Source organism: Diceros bicornis, chromosome 4, assembly GCF_020826845.1.
Source record: "Diceros bicornis minor isolate mBicDic1 chromosome 4, mDicBic1.mat.cur, whole genome shotgun sequence".
NCBI lineage: Eukaryota > Metazoa > Chordata > Mammalia > Perissodactyla > Rhinocerotidae > Diceros > Diceros bicornis.
This window is the reverse complement of record NC_080743.1, coordinates 12951269-12970033: the sequence shown is the minus strand read 5'-3', so window position 1 is coordinate 12970033 and position 18765 is coordinate 12951269. Positions and strand designations below refer to the sequence as shown.

At 35.8% G+C, this 18765-nt stretch overlaps 1 protein-coding gene across 2 annotated transcripts in view; it reads left to right on the top strand.

The window, feature by feature from the left end:
- The window catches only part of SLC44A5 (solute carrier family 44 member 5), a 127930-nt gene that overhangs the window by 93902 nt on the left and 15263 nt on the right, over positions 1-18765 (top strand). For both annotated transcript variants that reach the window (XM_058538304.1, XM_058538305.1), the window contains exons 10-16: positions 2315-2427; positions 7626-7757; positions 11256-11355; positions 13491-13583; positions 14024-14111; positions 14601-14863; positions 15393-15487. In XM_058538304.1, coding sequence (XP_058394287.1) covers positions 2315-2427; positions 7626-7757; positions 11256-11355; positions 13491-13583; positions 14024-14111; positions 14601-14863; positions 15393-15487 — 884 coding nt within the window. The remainder of the gene's footprint in view (positions 1-2314; positions 2428-7625; positions 7758-11255; positions 11356-13490; positions 13584-14023; positions 14112-14600; positions 14864-15392; positions 15488-18765) is intronic.

Sequence of the window (18765 nt, the reverse complement as noted above, 5' to 3'; positions counted from 1 at the left end):
TGTTCCTCATACCCATTGTATATGTGTGTGTTCACACCTATACACACACACACACACACACACACACACACACACACTTATCTCCTATATAGCACCTACCATTTTATATTTTATTTACCTGGCTCTTTCCCCCTGATAAACTATGAACTCTTCAGTGTGGTAACTATGTCTAACTTATCTTTATTTTCCTAACTCCTAGTATGGCTCTTGGAACATAGAAGATGCATAGAAAACGTAGGTTCAAGGAACAGTTATAAAAACACTCAGGGAACAAGATAGATACATTTAACTCTAAGGTGCTTAATAAATTGTATTGTGTGTAAAATACTAGTGAGTGGTTTTTAGAGCTATAAAACTGGATACTTTTTGAGGTTTTACTCATTCTGATGCTTTGTCTTAAACAATTACAGTCATTATTTTCAGTGTGTATCAGGATTTCAGGGTATATCTCCATAGCAGAGATTGTAGCCTATATTTGACAGTAGTTAAACTGGTTTCCCTATTGTCAGACCCAAATACCGCTAGATAATTTCCATGTTTCTTCTCTATTTTGTCTTTTCCACTCCTACTTGAAAAGGTATGCATTGTAATAGACTCTCCTGCCCACCTCACTCCCAACACACACGTTGAAACGCTCTCCACCCAGGCACCACTCCCACCACTAGAACATAAACACCTCACTTTATTTTCAACTCTTCTGCTGTCATCTGTTTCATAAATATAAAGCCAAAGATTGATATGCTGGGACGTAGTTTATTCAGTTAGAATTTTTATGCAGGAATTTAAAACACACAGTAAATAGCTATATCTCCTTTTTTCCCTCTGACGTTTTTGAATATGCCCCTTGGACTATGCCATAGAATAATCCTTCAACCACATTGAATATTTAAGCATTGAAGTATCTGTGATTTAAAAGAGAATGGCGGGATCGGCCCTGTGGCTTAGTGGTTAAGTGCGCGCACTCCGCTACTGGCGGCCCAGGTTCGGATCCCTGGTGCACACTAACGCACCGCTTCTCCGGCCATGCTGAGGCTGTGTCCCACATACAGCAACTACAAGGATGTGCAACTATGACATACAACTATCTACTGGGGCTTTGGGGAGAAAAAGAGGGGGAAAAATGGGGAGGATTGGCAATAAATGTTAGCTCAGGGCTGGTCTTCCTCAGCAAAAAAAGAGGAGGATTGGCATGGATATTAGCTCAGGCCTGATCTTCCTCACAAAAAAAAAAAAAAAAGGCATTGCCTCTAAAAGAGAATGGCTTCTGAAGTTAAAAGTAGAGGCTCTGCAGAAATATGACCTAAGAAGTTACTTTCATGCTGTGCTGTCATCTATCCAGTGACAGTAATTATTAAGATTTTTGTTCTTAAAGATAGCACTTGAAGACAATAAACTCAGTAAATGTGCCAGGCTCTGTCTGTTGCTGTGTCTGGAAACTTGCAGATAGCACCAGGGGTGTTAGTTCTTAATAGAAGCGTCATTCAAATTTCCAACCTTAATGTGTTCTCTTTGATGAAATTACCTAGAAGAATCCAACATGACTTTACCCTGGATATATGGGGGAAAAAGAAGTATCTCTAGCAGCTCAGCCAAACCCCAAGAATAAATTAAAACAGAAGGAAAACAGTCATGCTGATGATTGCTTGATAAAGTCAGGTGGCCCAGGAGACACAGAAACCTTATCATGGCTCCAGATAACTGTCCGCGGTTCACTGGTGACCTGAAATAGATGTCTGGTGATGTCAAACAGCACACCTATTAGAGATAATTAGGCTATGGTGACAACGACTACAAAATCATGGATTTTGGAACTGTGTGGGACACTTATTTTTCTTATCTTTCTGCCCTAAGACTGTTCCCTTACTTCTAAACAGTTATATGGCATAAGGTTTCCATTAGTCACCAGCTAGACAGAACAGCACAAATTCATCATGGATCTGTTTTACAATTTATCACTTAGTGAGAAAGTATGAAATAAAAAAAAATAGGACATGGAAACTATGGCAGATAGGCCTAAATTGTATGTTGGAGGAACTGTGTTTTTCCATGAACAGTGGTTGACACTGGACTTCAGTTTACCCAGGCACACGAAGATGACTCATGTATAAAGTCCCTGATGGTCTGGTCTTTCATATGAAAGTCTTAAAAGAAACCATTGTTTATACTTTTTAACGTTATAAATGTTTCTGTAACCAGGTAAAATACAATAATCTGAGAATTATTTCGAATAGAAAAAAGGTGTTGTCTTGCTGTTTTCCTTATGTGATATTTAGCACACTTGATCCCTGTATCTGTCGTGTGCTTTTTCCTCTAGTGGCCTGACTATTGCCATGCTCCTCAGTTGGATGTTTGTGATACTCCTGAGGTTCACAGCTGGATTCCTCTTCTGGATCTTCATGTTGGGTGTGATTGGAATTATAGGTTATGGTAGGTAACACTCCTCTTAAAACCACCAGATAAAAAAATAATCTTTTTCTTTTCAATTGCCATTATCAATTACCAGAAAGCATTTTATTTGCAGTGAATTTAATTATTCTTTACTCTCCACCAAAAAAGTGTTAAATTGAGAAAATTGATTTAATTTTCCATATATTGTCTCCATAACCTTTTTCTTCTTCATCTTGAAAAAAAGTGCTATCAAAATGTTCTTCTCTTTTTCCCTACCAGCCTTTGGTCTCATGCCTCATGGGTATTAAGAAGGAGGTAAAAAGAATCCCTTTTAGGTTAATAAAAACATTTCAGACAACTTCTTTTACTCCTTTGACTTTTCTATATGATCAAAGACCAGGTCTGCTTAGTTACAGAAGTGTGATCTATTTTTCTTTTTCAATTTAGTTCTTTTAATCCAGATCCTGTCACACATTTTAGTAATTGGCCAGTACTCCATAATGAGGCATCGCCCTCTAGAGGCAAGTATTTGGAATTACACTCATTGGGTGGAGAGTTACTTTGTATCAAGATTGAAATCTAACCATTAACTCAGTCCCCCCAAAAGCAGTACAGGTACTATGTGAACACAAAAAAGGAATTCAAGTCTCTCCTGAGGAACGGTGTAGCACTATAGCAGCTCCCTTTCGCCTTCTGACAAATGTCTGGGCCGATATGTGAATGTTTGAAAGGTTTCTATTCAAAAGAATGATTTTCCTTACAATACTATTTAGATTGACAATACAGTTTTATGGTAGCAGACACCAAAAATAGCAATTTCCTGATTCTGTCGCTGGAAGAAAAAGAGCTTTACACACATCAATCTAAGAATACAGTTGAATCTCCAGTTTCTGTAGTTAGCCTGAGTTCTAATCCCAGCTCCACAACGTACAACTGAGGAATTTTGGAAAAGTTTCTTAAGGATTGTAAGACCCAGTTTCCTTATCTATAACATCAGCACAATAATGGTATCTCCATCTCACAAGTTTGTGAGTTTAAGTGAGACCCTGAATAGAAACCTCTTAGAATGGTACCTGGAACACAGTAAATACTCAGTACATGTTCGGTTATTGTTATTATCCTCCTAGTTGTCCTCAATGAGGATATGAGAGTATCATGGTAGCGCAAGGAGTGCACATTGCAATATTAGTAGCATGGGTCTTTTTGAGAAGAGATCTGAGGAAAACACTTGAAGGAGGCGATGGAATTAGCCATTGGAGATAAGGGAAAAATCCCACACAATGAGTGCAGCTAGAGCAAAAGCCCCAGGGTAGGAGTGTGTTGAAGAAATGACTAGAAAGTTGATGTGGATAGGTGTACTGAGTAAAGGGTGGAATAGTAGGAGTTGAGGTCATAGAATTTATGGAGGGACAGAGACTTATAGATTATTGTAAGATCTTGCCTTTTACTCTGAGTGAAATAGGGAGGCATGGTAGAGTTTTGAGCAGAGAAGGGAAGTGAAGTGATGATCGTTCTAGTCCCTGTGTTGAGAGGAGACAGTAGTGAGGCAAGAGAAGAATCAATGAGACCAGTGAAGAGGCCATTGCAGTAATCCATGTGCCAAATGAGGGAAGCTCAGACAAGGTGGTAGCAATGAGGATGGGCGTGTATGTTTTTAATGTAGAACCAACAGAATTTCCTGATGGATGGAATGCAACTCATGAAAGAAAGTGAGGAGTCAAGAATGACTTCAAAGGTTTCAACCTGAGCAACTGGAAAGAAGGACTTGCCATCAACTGAGACAGGGGATGTTTGAGTGGAACAAGCATGGTGTAGGAAGGGGATTGATCAGAATCTTAATTTTGAGTTTGAGATGTGTATTAGGCATTACAGTGGAGATGTCAAGTAGGCCATTAGATATACGGTCTGGCATTAGAGAGAGAGCTAGCCTAGAGAAATATATTTAGGAGTGAGGAGCACAGGAGCCGTGAAACTAACTGAGATTGCCAAGGAAATAAGTGTAGACAGAGATGTGGACCAAGGACTGGGCTCTGAGGCCCCCTAACATTAAGAGATCAGGGAAAAGAGAAAGGACCAGCAAAGACAACTGAGGAGAAACAGTCTTTTTTTTGAAACCAAAGGCAGGTGATGTTCTAGAAGCCAAGTGAAAAAAAAAGAGTGATCAACCACGTCAAATAGGGCTGATAGGTCAAGAAAGATGAGAATTGAAAATTGGCCTTGGATTTAGAAATGTGGAGAAATCATTGGTGATCTGACGAGGGCAGTTTTGGCAGAATAATGAGGGAAAAAAGCCTGGTTAGAGTAGATTGAAAGAGGATGAGAGGAAAGAGATTGTAGACAGAAAATATAGATGGCTATTTTGGAGAGTTTTGTTGCAATGGGGAACAAGAAATTGGACCATAGATGGGGGGAAGAGGGTCAAATATAGATTTTCTTTTGTTTTATTCTTTAAGATGGGAATAACATGCTTGTGTATTGTTTGGAATGATCTACTAGAGAACAAGAAACTAATGATGTAAGAGAAAGAAATTGTTCTGAAACTTCAGAATACCAAAGACAAAAAGATCTTAAAAACAATAGGAGAGAAAAGACAGATCATATACAAAGGAACAATTAGGCTGAAGCAGACTTTTCAACAACAACAAAGGAAGTGGAATAATACCTTCAAAGAGCTAAGAAAAGATAACTGTCAACCAACAGCTGTACATCAAGCAAAACTATCTTTCAACAATGAGAGTAATATAAAGATATTTTCAGATAAGTAAAAACTAGAGTTTACAAATAGACATGTACTAAAGAAACTCCTAAAGGATGTACTTGAGGAAGAAGGAAAATGATTCCACAAAAAGATATGAAATGCAAAGGAATGGTGAGCAAAGAAAATGAATTGGTAAATGTGTAGGTAAAACTAAGCAAACTTTGTATGAAATAATAATAATATCCAATTTTTGAGGTCTAAATGTTCTTAAGTAAAATACTGAGCAATAATCAGAGTGGGGTGATTATTGAGTTATCTAAGGTCTTTGTATTTTCTTGTCAAGATATTGACTTTAAGCTTGGTTATTAAGTACACATAGCAAATTTTCAAGGGTAATCCATTATAAAAATAGAGTGGATATCTCCAAACCAGTCTAGGAAAAAAATGGAATCTAAGTAAACAAACAAACAAAAACTGATCAATTTTTAAAAGACAAGAATTGGAAGAAAAGAAGTGTAGACACAAAGTGGAACAGGAAGAAGATAGAAACAAAGATAGATATTTCAATCCATTAAATATAAATGTATTAAGCTTAACAATTAGAATACAGAGATTGTCTGGTCAGATTAAAATGTACACATAAAAATTGGAGCTGTATGTTATTTACAGAAGTTACACAATGCAAAAGGAAGTTGAAAGTTTGAAAGTGAAGGGATGCAGAAAAATATAATAGCAATCGTTAGCCAAAAGAAAGCCGCAGTAGCCATAATAATATCAGACAAAATAGATTTTAGAATAAAAAGCATTATTAGGCACAGAAAGGATTTAAGTTACTAAAAAGATATACCAATTCTAAATAAATATGCATCTAATAAAATAGCTTCAAAATTCATAGAACTACAATGATAACTAAATAAAACCAATAAATAATAAATCTGTATGAGATATAAATCTCCCTGAGGGGGAGATTTCAACACATCTTTCCACTAAAATAAGAGAATAATAAGCACAAAATTCAGAATAATTGTTCTTTGGCAGGGAGAGGCAGGAGATGTGATAAGATGAAGATCTTGTGTAGAATAAAAAACTTTATTTTGCTTAATCAAAGCAAAATTAGGATTATAAAATCTTAAGCTCGGTGATGCATTCTTTTGTGTTCATTTTATGTGTGCTTTAAAACCGACATCTGCATTACATATAATTTTGTATGTATCAAATATTCCATAAAGCATTTTAAAAGGAATTTTTAAAAATACACTGGGAAAGGGGCTAGCCCCATGATGTAGTGGTTAAGTTTGGTGCACTCTGTTTCAGCGGCCTGGGTTCATGAGTTTGGGTCCTGGACGTGGACCTACACCACTTGTCAGCCATGCTGTGGAGGTGACCCCATATAAAGTGGAGGAAGACTGGCACAGATGTTAGCTCAGGGCTAATCTTCCTCAGAAAAAAAAATATATATATATTGGGAAAGCAGTGCCTGGAAGAGGGAGATTTGTCTTATATCTCTTTGAGAAACAAAAATGCTTTCTAATCTAGTCTTGTCTCTCCTTAGGGGCCTCACTCTCTCACCTTGTGTCTAGAGGAAACCTGTTAGTTTACTGTTAGGGGGTTAAAAAGCTATTTTCCTCATTATTGCTAGAACGTTTCCAATGGACCTTATCCAGACCCATTGGTCATTAAAATAAATAGAGCTCTTAATTCTATTTTTCACTCCCACTTTATGGAGACCATGTGAAAAGTCATTATACAGTGTGAAATACAGAGTCTTGGGGAAAATACAGTCAGTCCATGTTTGCCTTACCTGGGCACAATCTTTGATAAGAATATGCTTTTAGATAATTCCACCAAGACATGACTTCACCATCAAAAACATTTTCTTTACAACTTAAATAAGATTTTAAATTTGCTTTTAAAATAGTTTGTATATTCATGTGCTTCAAATTTCAAAGGGTATAAAGTTTATACAGTGAAAATTTTCCTTTTCGTTCTATTCCTTGCTCACCAAGTTTCCCCCTCCTGGAAGCAAAAAATATTATATTTCTATATATCCTTCCAGAGGTACTTTATATGTCTACAGGAAAATATATATAAAGCTTGTTCTTATTATTATATGAATTATAACATATTTTTATATCATTTTGTACCGTGCTTATTTCACTTAACAAAGTACCTTAGAGATCATTCAGTATCACTAGACTTTCTCCTTTTTATATGAGAATATAGTATTCCACTGTACAAATCTACCATAATTTATTTAACCAGTCCCTATTGATGGACATTAAGGTTGTTTCTAGCCAAAAGGACATTTAAAGCCAGATGTGCCGCAGTCATCCAGACAAATACTGAAAACATCTATATCAAATATAGTAGCACATTTAGACTATTAGAAGCACATAAAATATTTACTGTGTAAATATGAATCTTGCCTTTGTAGAAGTGACCATGGTGATCAATTTCATGTAGATATGTGTGATAAGCATATAGCTGATATTTCAGAAAATGACATTTTATGTTAGTCTGTTTTTCTTTCTTTTTCAAGGAATATGGCACTGTTACCAGGAATACAGCAAACTTCACGGACAGCCAAATTCTCACTTAAGTATATACAACATCGGGATTCAGACTGATTTAAGCATGTACTTTCAACTGAAACAAACATGGTTCACATTTAGTGAGTGAATTTTAAAAACTGGTTTTGTTAAAATTATAATAACGAGAAAGCATCTCTCTGTCTAAAGGAAAACTTGGGTTGGTGTAACTTGTTAAATATACTTATTGCTAAAGTCATTAAAGTAAATGTGTCTATAATCCTACTAGCTACAGTAAATGGAAAAGGCATTGAGGGGAATTTATTATATACTCTAAGAAAATATGACTTTACGGTGATCCCAAGCTATTTGCCTTCAATTTAAAATTGTTTGGATGTGTGTGTTTATAGCCATTAACCTGTTTTCCAAGAAAGGTGTTTTAAAAGGAAAAATGCTTAATTTTTCAAACTTGTTTAAAAAAAATAAGAAAGTTTTTTCATAACGAGACTTTAAAACCATTTATTATAGGAATTGGAATAATAGGTAACTGAAAATAAGTTTAAAGTGTGTATTAAAATTATTGAATTAATTAAGGGTAATATTAACAAAATTTTTAAAGCAAGATGATTTCAGAGATGGCTTTAATCCTATATTCCTAGAATGGTTTTATTATAATATTCCTTGCACTTCACAGAGACTCATATTCTTTAATCAGTTTTTTTAAATCTCTAATTACACATTGTTTTAAAAAAGAATTCATCTTCATATTGTGGATGTTAGAGAGCCAGGCAAGACAAGTTTGAGGAAGCCTGGGAAGGAGCCCAGAGAGAGCCTCAGAGGGGGGCAACATCTCGGTGGGGCATCGTGATTCCAGCACGGGTCCCATCCCCATACATTTGAAAACTTGATTGTGACTCTTCACCCAAAAGACATCAGGTCATCAGGGACAGGCTCACATTATGTCACCAGTGTGCCATTTTATTTGTTTACACCATTAGAATACTCTCCCTGTGACCAGAATGCAGGCATACCCCAGCTAGGACACCACTTTCCCGGGATCAAGGCATATAGGGAACAAGATTACTAATGAGAAGCTTTTCTAGCAGCGGGCCTCGGATAGTCTTGAGAGGTGTTTTCTTTAGGCTCACGCCAAGCTCGGTGACCTAACCCTGCTGCACAGAAACCCCCACCAGATTCCTTTTGTCTGCCAAATTCAGTTTTTCTCTTTTCCTTGGATAGTGCTAGATCAAAATGCCAAATCCTCGCTCTTTGGCTTCCCATTTCTAGCTCTCATACAGGCTAGTTGCTTTCACATAATACATTATTTTTTCAAATATGTTGCAGAAGAATTGTTCTATTTATAACCATTTCTTTTTACCCATCAAAATCAGGCATCTTGGGACTTGTATCCTCATCTCATCACTTTTCCTGAATTTGAGTGATTCCATATCTCTTCAGCAATCCACTTACTGTTATCTATAATTTCAAAGATACGAATCTCATCCATTACATTTTGAAACCTCCAATTTTACTGTCATGTGAATGTTAGTTACAGGTTCTGCGGTCATCCCACTGCTGTCTCTTAAGGACCTCAACACAAAAATCATTGAGGTGATCAGAATCTGCCATTGGAAAAGTTAAAAGATATACTTTGAGGAAAATACAGAGCTTGCTTTTATTTTCAAGTCTAGCAATACTAATCTTTCCTCAAAGGAGCCTCAGCTTTCACAACTCATTTATCAGACACTGATTATTTGCTCCATATTTGGACAAAATTCTAGGCACCAGAGACAAAGGCATACATGTGAAATTATACTCATTGGCAGAAACACTAAAAATAAACAGAGTTATACGGACAAAAATTACACTTTTCATGAGTCTTGGATTGTGTTAGGAGGTGGTTCTATTCTCATTTCTGCTATTAATTATCCCAGTCTCCTCCTCTGTGAAGTTGGAGTTCTACCAGCTTCTCTACCGAGTTTCAAAAAATGTGTTTCTATTGTTCACTCTTATTCAAATAAAAAGAAGCAATATAAGATATAAATTCAAAAGACAGCTAAATTCCTCTAATATAAGCATTTTGAATATGTAATTTTGTAAAGGTAGAAATTTAATATGCAATGTTCATCAATGCAATTTCAGAACATAAAGTTCTGATATATCTCATTCTTAGGTTTGTCCAAAGAAGATGATGATTTTAGCTTAATATGGCTATATTCCACAGTTTTGGACTCAGTTTGGTGTTTTAAGAGAATCAAATGTGCATGAAAACATAAATACATAGTTTAATTAAAAGAAGATGTGGTGGAGAGATGATACATTAGTAAGATCTTCCCACGTATCTGGGTTAACTGATTTCTACTTACTTGGAGATGTTAACTGATATGTAATGTAACATGAGAATCTTAGTGGTATAATAATAGAATGAAATAATACTTCACAGAGCAGAATAACTATCTAGCAAGGATATTATAGAACAAATTCTTTCACAGGTGGATATTTAATTTAACTTTTCATTAAGTTTTTTTTATAATTTCAGATTCTATTATTAGCAATGCTATATTTCCTTAATTTTAAGATCCACACCTTTTCACTTTTTTAACATCTCTGAAGTCAGGATGTATCTTATAATCAATAAATAGACATTTAATGAAGGATATCTTTACTGTTCCTAAAAAGATATTACTAAATTAAAGATATGTCTTAGAATTGAGGAAATACAGTAATTAGGACTATTTGGCTTCAAGTAAAAAGAAAGTAATTCAAGCTAGCTGAAAAGAAAAGAAAATTGGAACAAGCTAGGGACAAAGCAGGGGTATTTTTTATAACAATATAAAAGTGCTAAAAAGCAGAGAAGCAGCTGGATTTACAAGTGTACTTGAATCCAGGAAACAGAAAGCCAAAAAGAACCCAAGATTTCATCTTCTTGCTCTCTTTCTTTATACACATATACTTTATTCTTTCTTTGTAGATTCACTTACTTCATGTAAAGATGGTTTTGACATAGTTCATTAAGTTTGTGTAACTCTTAGTTCAAGAGGTTTATAAATTTCAACTCAAAACTGAACTAAATTCCCTTAGTTCTAATTCTGAGACTTTTCTGAGACAGCTTGGGTTGGGTTTACATCATGATTCCATCAATGGTAGCCATGAAGGGTAGAGTCACAAAATAAAAATATGGCAGCCAAGGGCCTGCCCTGTCAATCACCAAGATGAATCAATTAAGAGGCATTGCATGCAGGGTGGGCAGCTCAAAAAGTTTCTTCTGTAATGATTCTCTTACTCAATGAAGTAAAAATGAAAACATCTAAAATAGAGCTGCCTAAAGCAGCCCTTCCTTCTATGCCTATTTTCCCATTTCTACAAATGGTGTGAAATGTTTCCATAGATAAGACGAAGCCTGTCCAGCTGAGTTCTCCAAACTCTAGCTAAAGGTTTTAATCTAGATTTCTTAGCATTTCTTGGAGACTTTGAAAGCGAATTTCTAAGACTGGCATTTTTTGAGAGGTAACACTGCTTAAATTACGAAGTGTCAGAACTGGCAGAAATAATCGTGAAGCTCAGTCCTAACTTTTGCAGAGAAAGTTTGTTTTCTGGATTGATTTGTACCACACACTAATTTTTTTTTTCCCTGTTTAAAGTGATAATACTCAGCATCCTTGAAGTGACTGTCATCGTTATGCTGATCTTCCTCAGGGAACGAATCCGCGTCTCCATTGCCCTGCTGAAGGAAGGGAGCAAGTAAGGCCCTGGTAGAGAAACTCCCATAACATGTATCAGTCAGTCAAATCAGACACTGCCTCTTGCATAGATGCCCAGACTATGTTCCCTTTAAGAAAACTTGTTAAAGAAATCTGCTTTCCGTTTAAGAAGACTTTTCAAGTTCAGATTCTGCCACTTATTAGAAAGGTCGTGCTAACCAGTCCTTCAATATCCCCAAATCTTAATTATCATAGAGTAAAATAAGGCCAAAACCTGTCTAGTCTATGTATTAGCATTTTTTTTAACACCAAATGTATGTTAGGAGAATAAGGTATGTTAAAGTAAGCTATAAAGTGCTATATAAACGTTAGTTCTATTACATGTTGTGGTATTCCCATACTGAGTCATATGTTAATATTAATGGTTGAGATCATTTGCAGAACTTTAAATCACCGTAATTCTATAAATTCAATTATATGCTATTACTTTTTCTGTATGAGTGACAAAATTTGCTAATAGAGAGAATAATTGATCCTGGCAGCACCAGACTACACATTTTGTATCTACAGCTCTTAATTCAGGAACACTTTATACCCAGAGCCATTTTTATTAAAAAGCGCTACAAAATAAACACTAAATTTTTCATAAAATTCATGCTGGCAGGTAATAACAGCTACAGTTTGCAAACTATTCCCAAAGGTCACTTGAGGGCAATGCTTGAAACTTTTGAATAATGGATGGAAGAAACAAGGAAAGCATTACAACAAAACCAACAGACCATGCTCTAAATTTAGAATGATGGAAACTGACTTGTTAATGACCAAGGACCAAATTATTTTAAATAGTGCTTAAGGATTATTTTAATAAAATTGTCGTCTATAATAATAATAATACTGCCACCCGAAGCCAGTGGTTTAAGTAGTTAACAAGCAGTTTGTTAAATTAAACTCTCTTTCCTTCCCACAATAACTGAAGCCCTATCATTAGCCACTGAAAACTACTGATTTGCTGGGTTTATTTCTTAAATAATAAGATATTGTGCAATTCACTGTAACTTGCCACTGTTAAGCCTTTAAATGTGTGTATGCGTAAGTGTGTGTGTGTGTGTGTGTGTGTGTTAAAGGGCCAATACAACTGCGTCAGGTTGATAGTTTGCTCAAAGGTAAATAAGAGCTGGAATAAATAGGTGTGAGAATTACAGGTTAGACATAGGGATGCTCAATAATTCACTGAGCAGCAGTGGCTGGAGAAAGGAGAGAAGAGCATGGTTCAAATGGTGAGATGAAGAAGTAACAAACGCAAAAGGAATCCAAGATATGTCAGTGCAGTAGGAGTGGAAATAGTTCCATCATAGTTCTCAGTGGCTAAATCAAACAGTGTTGGGTTTAATGCAGTGTTATATGCTGAAAAGATGATTCAAAAGTAGTTAGAAACAGGGCAACTCAGAAAGTGAACAGAAACCATGTCTTATGAGGAAACAACAAAGAAATGATTATCCCGGAGAATAAAAGAATAAGGAGTTACTTGAAGGGTTGTTTTGTGGGAAAGTCATTTCTTTTCTTTAGTCATTCATTTTTCTTTAGTCAATTCTTCTCCAGAAAGTAGTGATATGAGTTATGGGCAGGCAGATAAAGAAGAACTTTCTAATACTTTGGTCATTAAGAAAATAGAATAAACTGTGTTGTATAAAAGTAAGTTTCCCTTACTCCGTGTGGTCACCAGAAGCTAGGGAACACATTTTGAAGATAGGACAGAAGGGATTCCTGAATTAGGGAGGGATTCTCACGTTTGATCAGATGATCTCCAAGGTCCTCTCCATTTTAAAAGTCTAAGAATCTACACAAAAGGAAGAAATATTGTGATTGTAATGTATCAAATCTTTATGAGTTAGGCAGAAATAATCAAAGAAGAGAAAGTTAGGGGAACTTTTGGCAGGAATCAAACATGGGCATTGAAAGAATGCATCTAACTTACTAAAAATAAATAAGTAAATAAAAGTTTAAAACCAACTAAGAACATGCCAGAATGGTCAGTAAAAAAGAGTCCATGGTTATTACCACTGTTCTTAGAAGTAATTCAGTCTGAGGCTTATTTCTAGTTTTAACAGACAAAAAATTAATTGAGAAATTATAGCTCTAGATCATTTTGAATTTCAACTTTTTTTTTTTTTTCAGAGCCATTGGATACATCCCCAGTACATTAATCTATCCAGTTTTAACCTTCATTCTCCTCTCAATCTGCATTTCCTACTGGGCGGTGACAGCAGTGTATCCTTGCTGATTGACCTTGGGTCCACACGACTATTCAGGAACCAGGAGTTTGTGGCCATTGTTTTCCATCCTGGGAAGACCCGGAACATCCTAAAGAAATAACTGATTTTTTTTTTTTTTGCCAAGCTCTAAAAATGTTTCAGTCTACTGATTGAATTTCCCCTCAAAGAGGTCATATGGTAGATTTTTATTTTGTCTCCACGTGTGGTACTTTTCCTTGGCGATAACCTAAGAAAACTCCCATATATTTTACTGTTTTAAGGGGCCACTCAGTGCAGCTGACCCATGTTATATTATTCTGGGTCTGAAAAACGGATGAATTATTAAAATATTAGACGTTTATTAAGGTTAATCTCTCAGTGGACTTTTGAGTTATTTGTTGTCCATTTACTTTCAACCTACCAGGAAATAATTGAGCCTTAACAGAGTCCACTCAGTTACTTGGCTACATCAGGGGTACCCACATACAAAGTCATAGCCCCAGAGGGGCAATGCGAACATGAAAATAAAACCTGTAACCCAGAGGTAAGTAAAAGAAACTCTGTCTTGTACTTACTTCAGTACAGAACTCGACTACATTTCCAGTGGTAGGGATCATCCTGAAATAGAGAGCCTGTGCATTGGTGGGGATCACTGTCAAGAAGGGGAGGGTGGGTCAGGTGTTAGCAGGAGAGCACTGAAAATCGTGGGTACAATAGAGAGAAGGCACTATTATTTCCTGAGCTCGTTTGTCCTGTCATAAACCCAAGAAGCAGGCATAGTCAACAGCAACACTAATAAATGTGAAATTATAGTGGGTGTAGAGTCATGGACATATGATGAAAAGTGAGATACTTTCCAGGGCTCATTAAAGAATTATATAAAGTGATGTGATAGAAAATAGGAATAACAGCAGAAGCTAAGGAGGAAAAAGCAAGACATGCGATTGGGGGCTACACAAGAGAAGGCAGGGAAGGTGTTATCTTGGAATGGCATTTAATATTCTATTATCCATGTTATTGTTTCTGAGTGCAGATTTTTAATACAACTCAAATTGCCAAAGCTTGCCCTGGATCTCACTGTAACTTTGCTTCCTATGGTGGAAAGAGCCTGTACCATCGATACATCACTACTTTCCAGATAGTCAATCTATTTATCTTTCTCTGGCTTATAAACTTTATCATTGCATTGGGTCAGTGTACCCTTGCTGGTGCCTTTGCTTCGTATTACTGGGCCTTGAGCAAACCAGACGACATCCCACCGTATCCACTTTTTACTGCATTTGGAAGAGCCATACGGTAAGTTCCACAGTGAACCCTACATCTATCTTCTCAGTTATGTTTAGTGTGCCTATAATTCAGTCTTGTGCTTATAATTCAAATGGCAAGGTACAAACGAGGTCAAAGGTATGATTCAACATCCATGGATGTGCATTGGCTTTGTCTGGTTTTATAGCCCCAGTTTTACAATCCCTACCCAGGCCAATATCCTTCTAAACGCCTTATGTTACCGGAGAGGAGACAAGGTAGAGGAGGGCACCAATTTAAAGATTAAGGGTTAACTTGGCTCTGCCTCTCCATTGCTTAGCTCAGACATCCTATTTTATGATGACAGGCTATTGGTATTGTTCTTGCAGATGAAGGGCAAACCAGATGTATATGGTTGAAAATCCTCCGTGGAGACCATTATCCATCTGAACAGAGAGCATAAGAAGCTCTGTCCTAGCGGCCCTTCTGTAGATCCCTTTTACCTCTAAAAATTAACTAACATCCTGTTAGTTAATAGTAAAGATATTTCAACTTTTATTCTCACTGTATCTTTTCCCAGGTATCACACAGGATCCCTAGCATTTGGATCTTTAATTCTTGCATCAATTCAAATGTTTAGATTGGTCCTGCAATATTTGGACAACCGTCTTAAAGGTAAGATTCCAGAATTCATCTTTTCTCAGACTTCCTGACTCTGTGAAAAGAATAGATGGGGGCAGAGGGTTGGGGGAAACATGGTGACTGTAGCTTGGATGAGAGTAGTAAGGATGGAGGTGGTCAGATTGGGGATACTTTTAGAAGGAAAAGCCAACAGGACTTGCTGAGGGATTGGATATGGAGTCTGGGGAGCGAGAGGCACAGTGGTGAAGAAAAGAGAAAAAGTGTTTGATGCTATTTACTAAGGTGTGGAAACCAAGAGAAGCAAATTTCAAAAAAGAGATTAAAAATTGTGGTTTTCACGTGTTAATGTTGAGAAGCGTAGTGGAGATGTCAGGCAGTTCCAAGTCTAGAGCTCCGGACAGGTCAGGCTTAAAATATAAATGCGAGTGTCATCACATAAATCTTCATACATGACACATATACTTTACAAAAACACAAACTTTGCTTAGAATGCACTTTAAATGATTTTATTTCTAATTGCCAAAACAATCTTGAAACAGAACAAACTTGGAACCTTCACATTTCCTGATTTCAAAACTTGATACAAAGCTACAGTAGTGAAAACAGTGTAGCACTGATCTAAAGACAGACATATAGACCTGGAATAGAATAGAGAGCCCCAAATAAACCCTCACATATAAGACCATTCAATGGGGAAAGGACAGTGTTTTCAACTAATTTTATTAGGAAAACTACATGCAAAAGAATGAAGTTGGACCCTTACCTTACACCATATCAAAAATTAATTCAAAATGGATCAAAGACCTAACTTATCATAAAAGATAAAACTCTTAGAAGAAAGGATAGAAGGAAATCTTCATGACGTTGAATTTGATCATTTCTTAGATATTACACCAAAAGCACAAGCAATAAAGAAAAAAACAGACAAATTAGACTTCAAAAAATAAAAAAATGTTTGTGCACCAAAGGACACTATCAAGAGAGTGAAAAGACAATCCACAGAATGGGAGAAAATATTTGCAAATCATATACGAGATAAGTGACTAATATTCAGAATATGTAAAGAACTTCTACAACTCAACAATAAACAACCCAATTTAACATGGGCAAGGGATTTTTTTAATTATGTAAAAATTTTTTTCAGCTTTATTGGGGTATAATTGACAAAATTGTAATATATTTAATGTATACAACATAATGCTTTATATACATATACATTGTGAAAAGGATTCCCACATTCAAGGTAGTAAACATATCCATATTTTATTTATTTACCTTATTTACCTTTTTTTTTCTTTTTCCTTTTTTGGTGTGAATGCTTGAATTCTACTCTCTTTGCAAATTTCAATTATACAATACAGTTACCACCATTCTACACTCTGTTTCTATGAATTCAACTTTTTTTTTAATTCCACATAAAAATGATACCATGCCTGTTTGTCTTTCTTTGTCTGGCTTATTTCACTTAGCATAATGCCCTCCGGGTTTATCCGTGTTGTTCAAAAAGCAGGATTTCCTTCTTTTTTAAGGCTGAATAATATTCCATTGTGTATCTATACCACATTTTCTTTATCTATTGATCCATTGATGGACACTTAGGTTGTTTCCATACATTGAATATTGTAAATAATGCTGCAATGAACATGAGAGTACAGATATCTCTTTGAGATAGTGATTTTGTTTTCTTCCAATATATACACAGAAGTGGAATTACTGGATCATATAGTAGTTCTATTTTTAATTTTTTGAGGAGTCTCCACACTGTTTCTCTAGTGGATGCACCAGTTTACATTCCCACCAACAGTACAAGAGTTGCCTCCTCACCACTTGCTGTCTCTAGTTTTTTCATAATAGACATCCTAACAAGTGTGAGGTGATATCTCCTGGTTTTGATTTGCGTTTCTCTAATGATTAGTAATGTTGAGCACCTTTTCATGTACTTGTTGGCTGTTTGTATGTCTTCTTTGGAAAAAATGTCTCTTCAGGTTCTTTGCCCACTTTTTTATTGGATTATTTCTTTTTTTGGTATTGAGTTCTATGAGTTCCTTATATATTTTGTATATTAACCTCTTATCACATATGTGGTTTGTGAATATTTTCTCCCATTTCATATGTTGCTTTTTCATTTTATTGATGATTTACTTTGCTGTGCAGAAGCTTTTTAGTTTGATGTAGTCCCATTTGTTAACTTTTTTGCTTTTGTTGTCTTTGCTTTTAGTGTCAAATCCAAAAAATCATTGCCAAGACCAATGTCAAGAGGCTTATCCTTATGTTTTCTTCTAGGAGTTTTACGGTTTCAGGTCTTACATTCAAGTCTTTAATCCATTTTGAGTTGATTATTGTGTAGGTGTAAGATAAAAGTCCAATTTCATTCATTTGTATATGGATATCCAGTTTTTCCCAGCATGATTTATTGAAAAGATTTTCCTTTCCCCATTGTATATTCTTTGCTCCTTTGTCAAAAATTAATTGACCATATATGCATGGGTTTATTTCTGACTTTCTATTCTGTTCCATTCATCTATGTGTCTATTTTTATGCCAATACCATACTGTTTTGACTACTATGGTTGTAATACAGTTTGAAATCAGGAAGTGTAATGCCTTCAGTTTTGTTTTTTGTTGATTGCTTTGGCTATTTGGAGTCTTTTGTGATTCCATACAAACTTTAGGATTGTTTGTTCCATTATTCTGAAAAATACCATTGGAATTTTGATAGGGATTGCATTGAATTCATAGATTCTTTGGGTACTATGAATATTTTAACAATATTAATTCTTCCAATCCATGAACATGAAATATTTTCCATTTATTTTTGTCTTCTTCAATTTCTTTTTTCAATGGTTTACAGTTTTCAGTGCACAGGGTATTTTATTGTTTTTGATGCTGTTGTAAATGGGATTGTTTTCTTAATTTCTCTTTCTGATAGTTGTTAATGTATAGAAATGCAAATGATTTTTGTATATTGATTTTATATCCTGCAACTTCACTAAATTCATTTATTAGTTCTAATAGATTTTTGGTGAAGACTTTAGGGTTTTCGTTTTTTTGTTTGTTTGTTTGTTTTTGCTGAGGAAGATTCGCCCTGAGCTCACATCTGTGCCAGTCTTCCTCTATTTCGTTTGTGGGACTCCGCCACAGCATGGCCACCAATAAGTGGCGTAGGTCCACACCCAGGAACCGAACCTGGGCCACCGAAGCAGAGCAGGCCAAACTTAACCAAAAGGCCCCAGGGCTGGCCCCAGGGTTTTCTATATATAATATCATGTGATCTGCAAACAGAGACAATTTTACTTCTTCCTTTCTGATTTG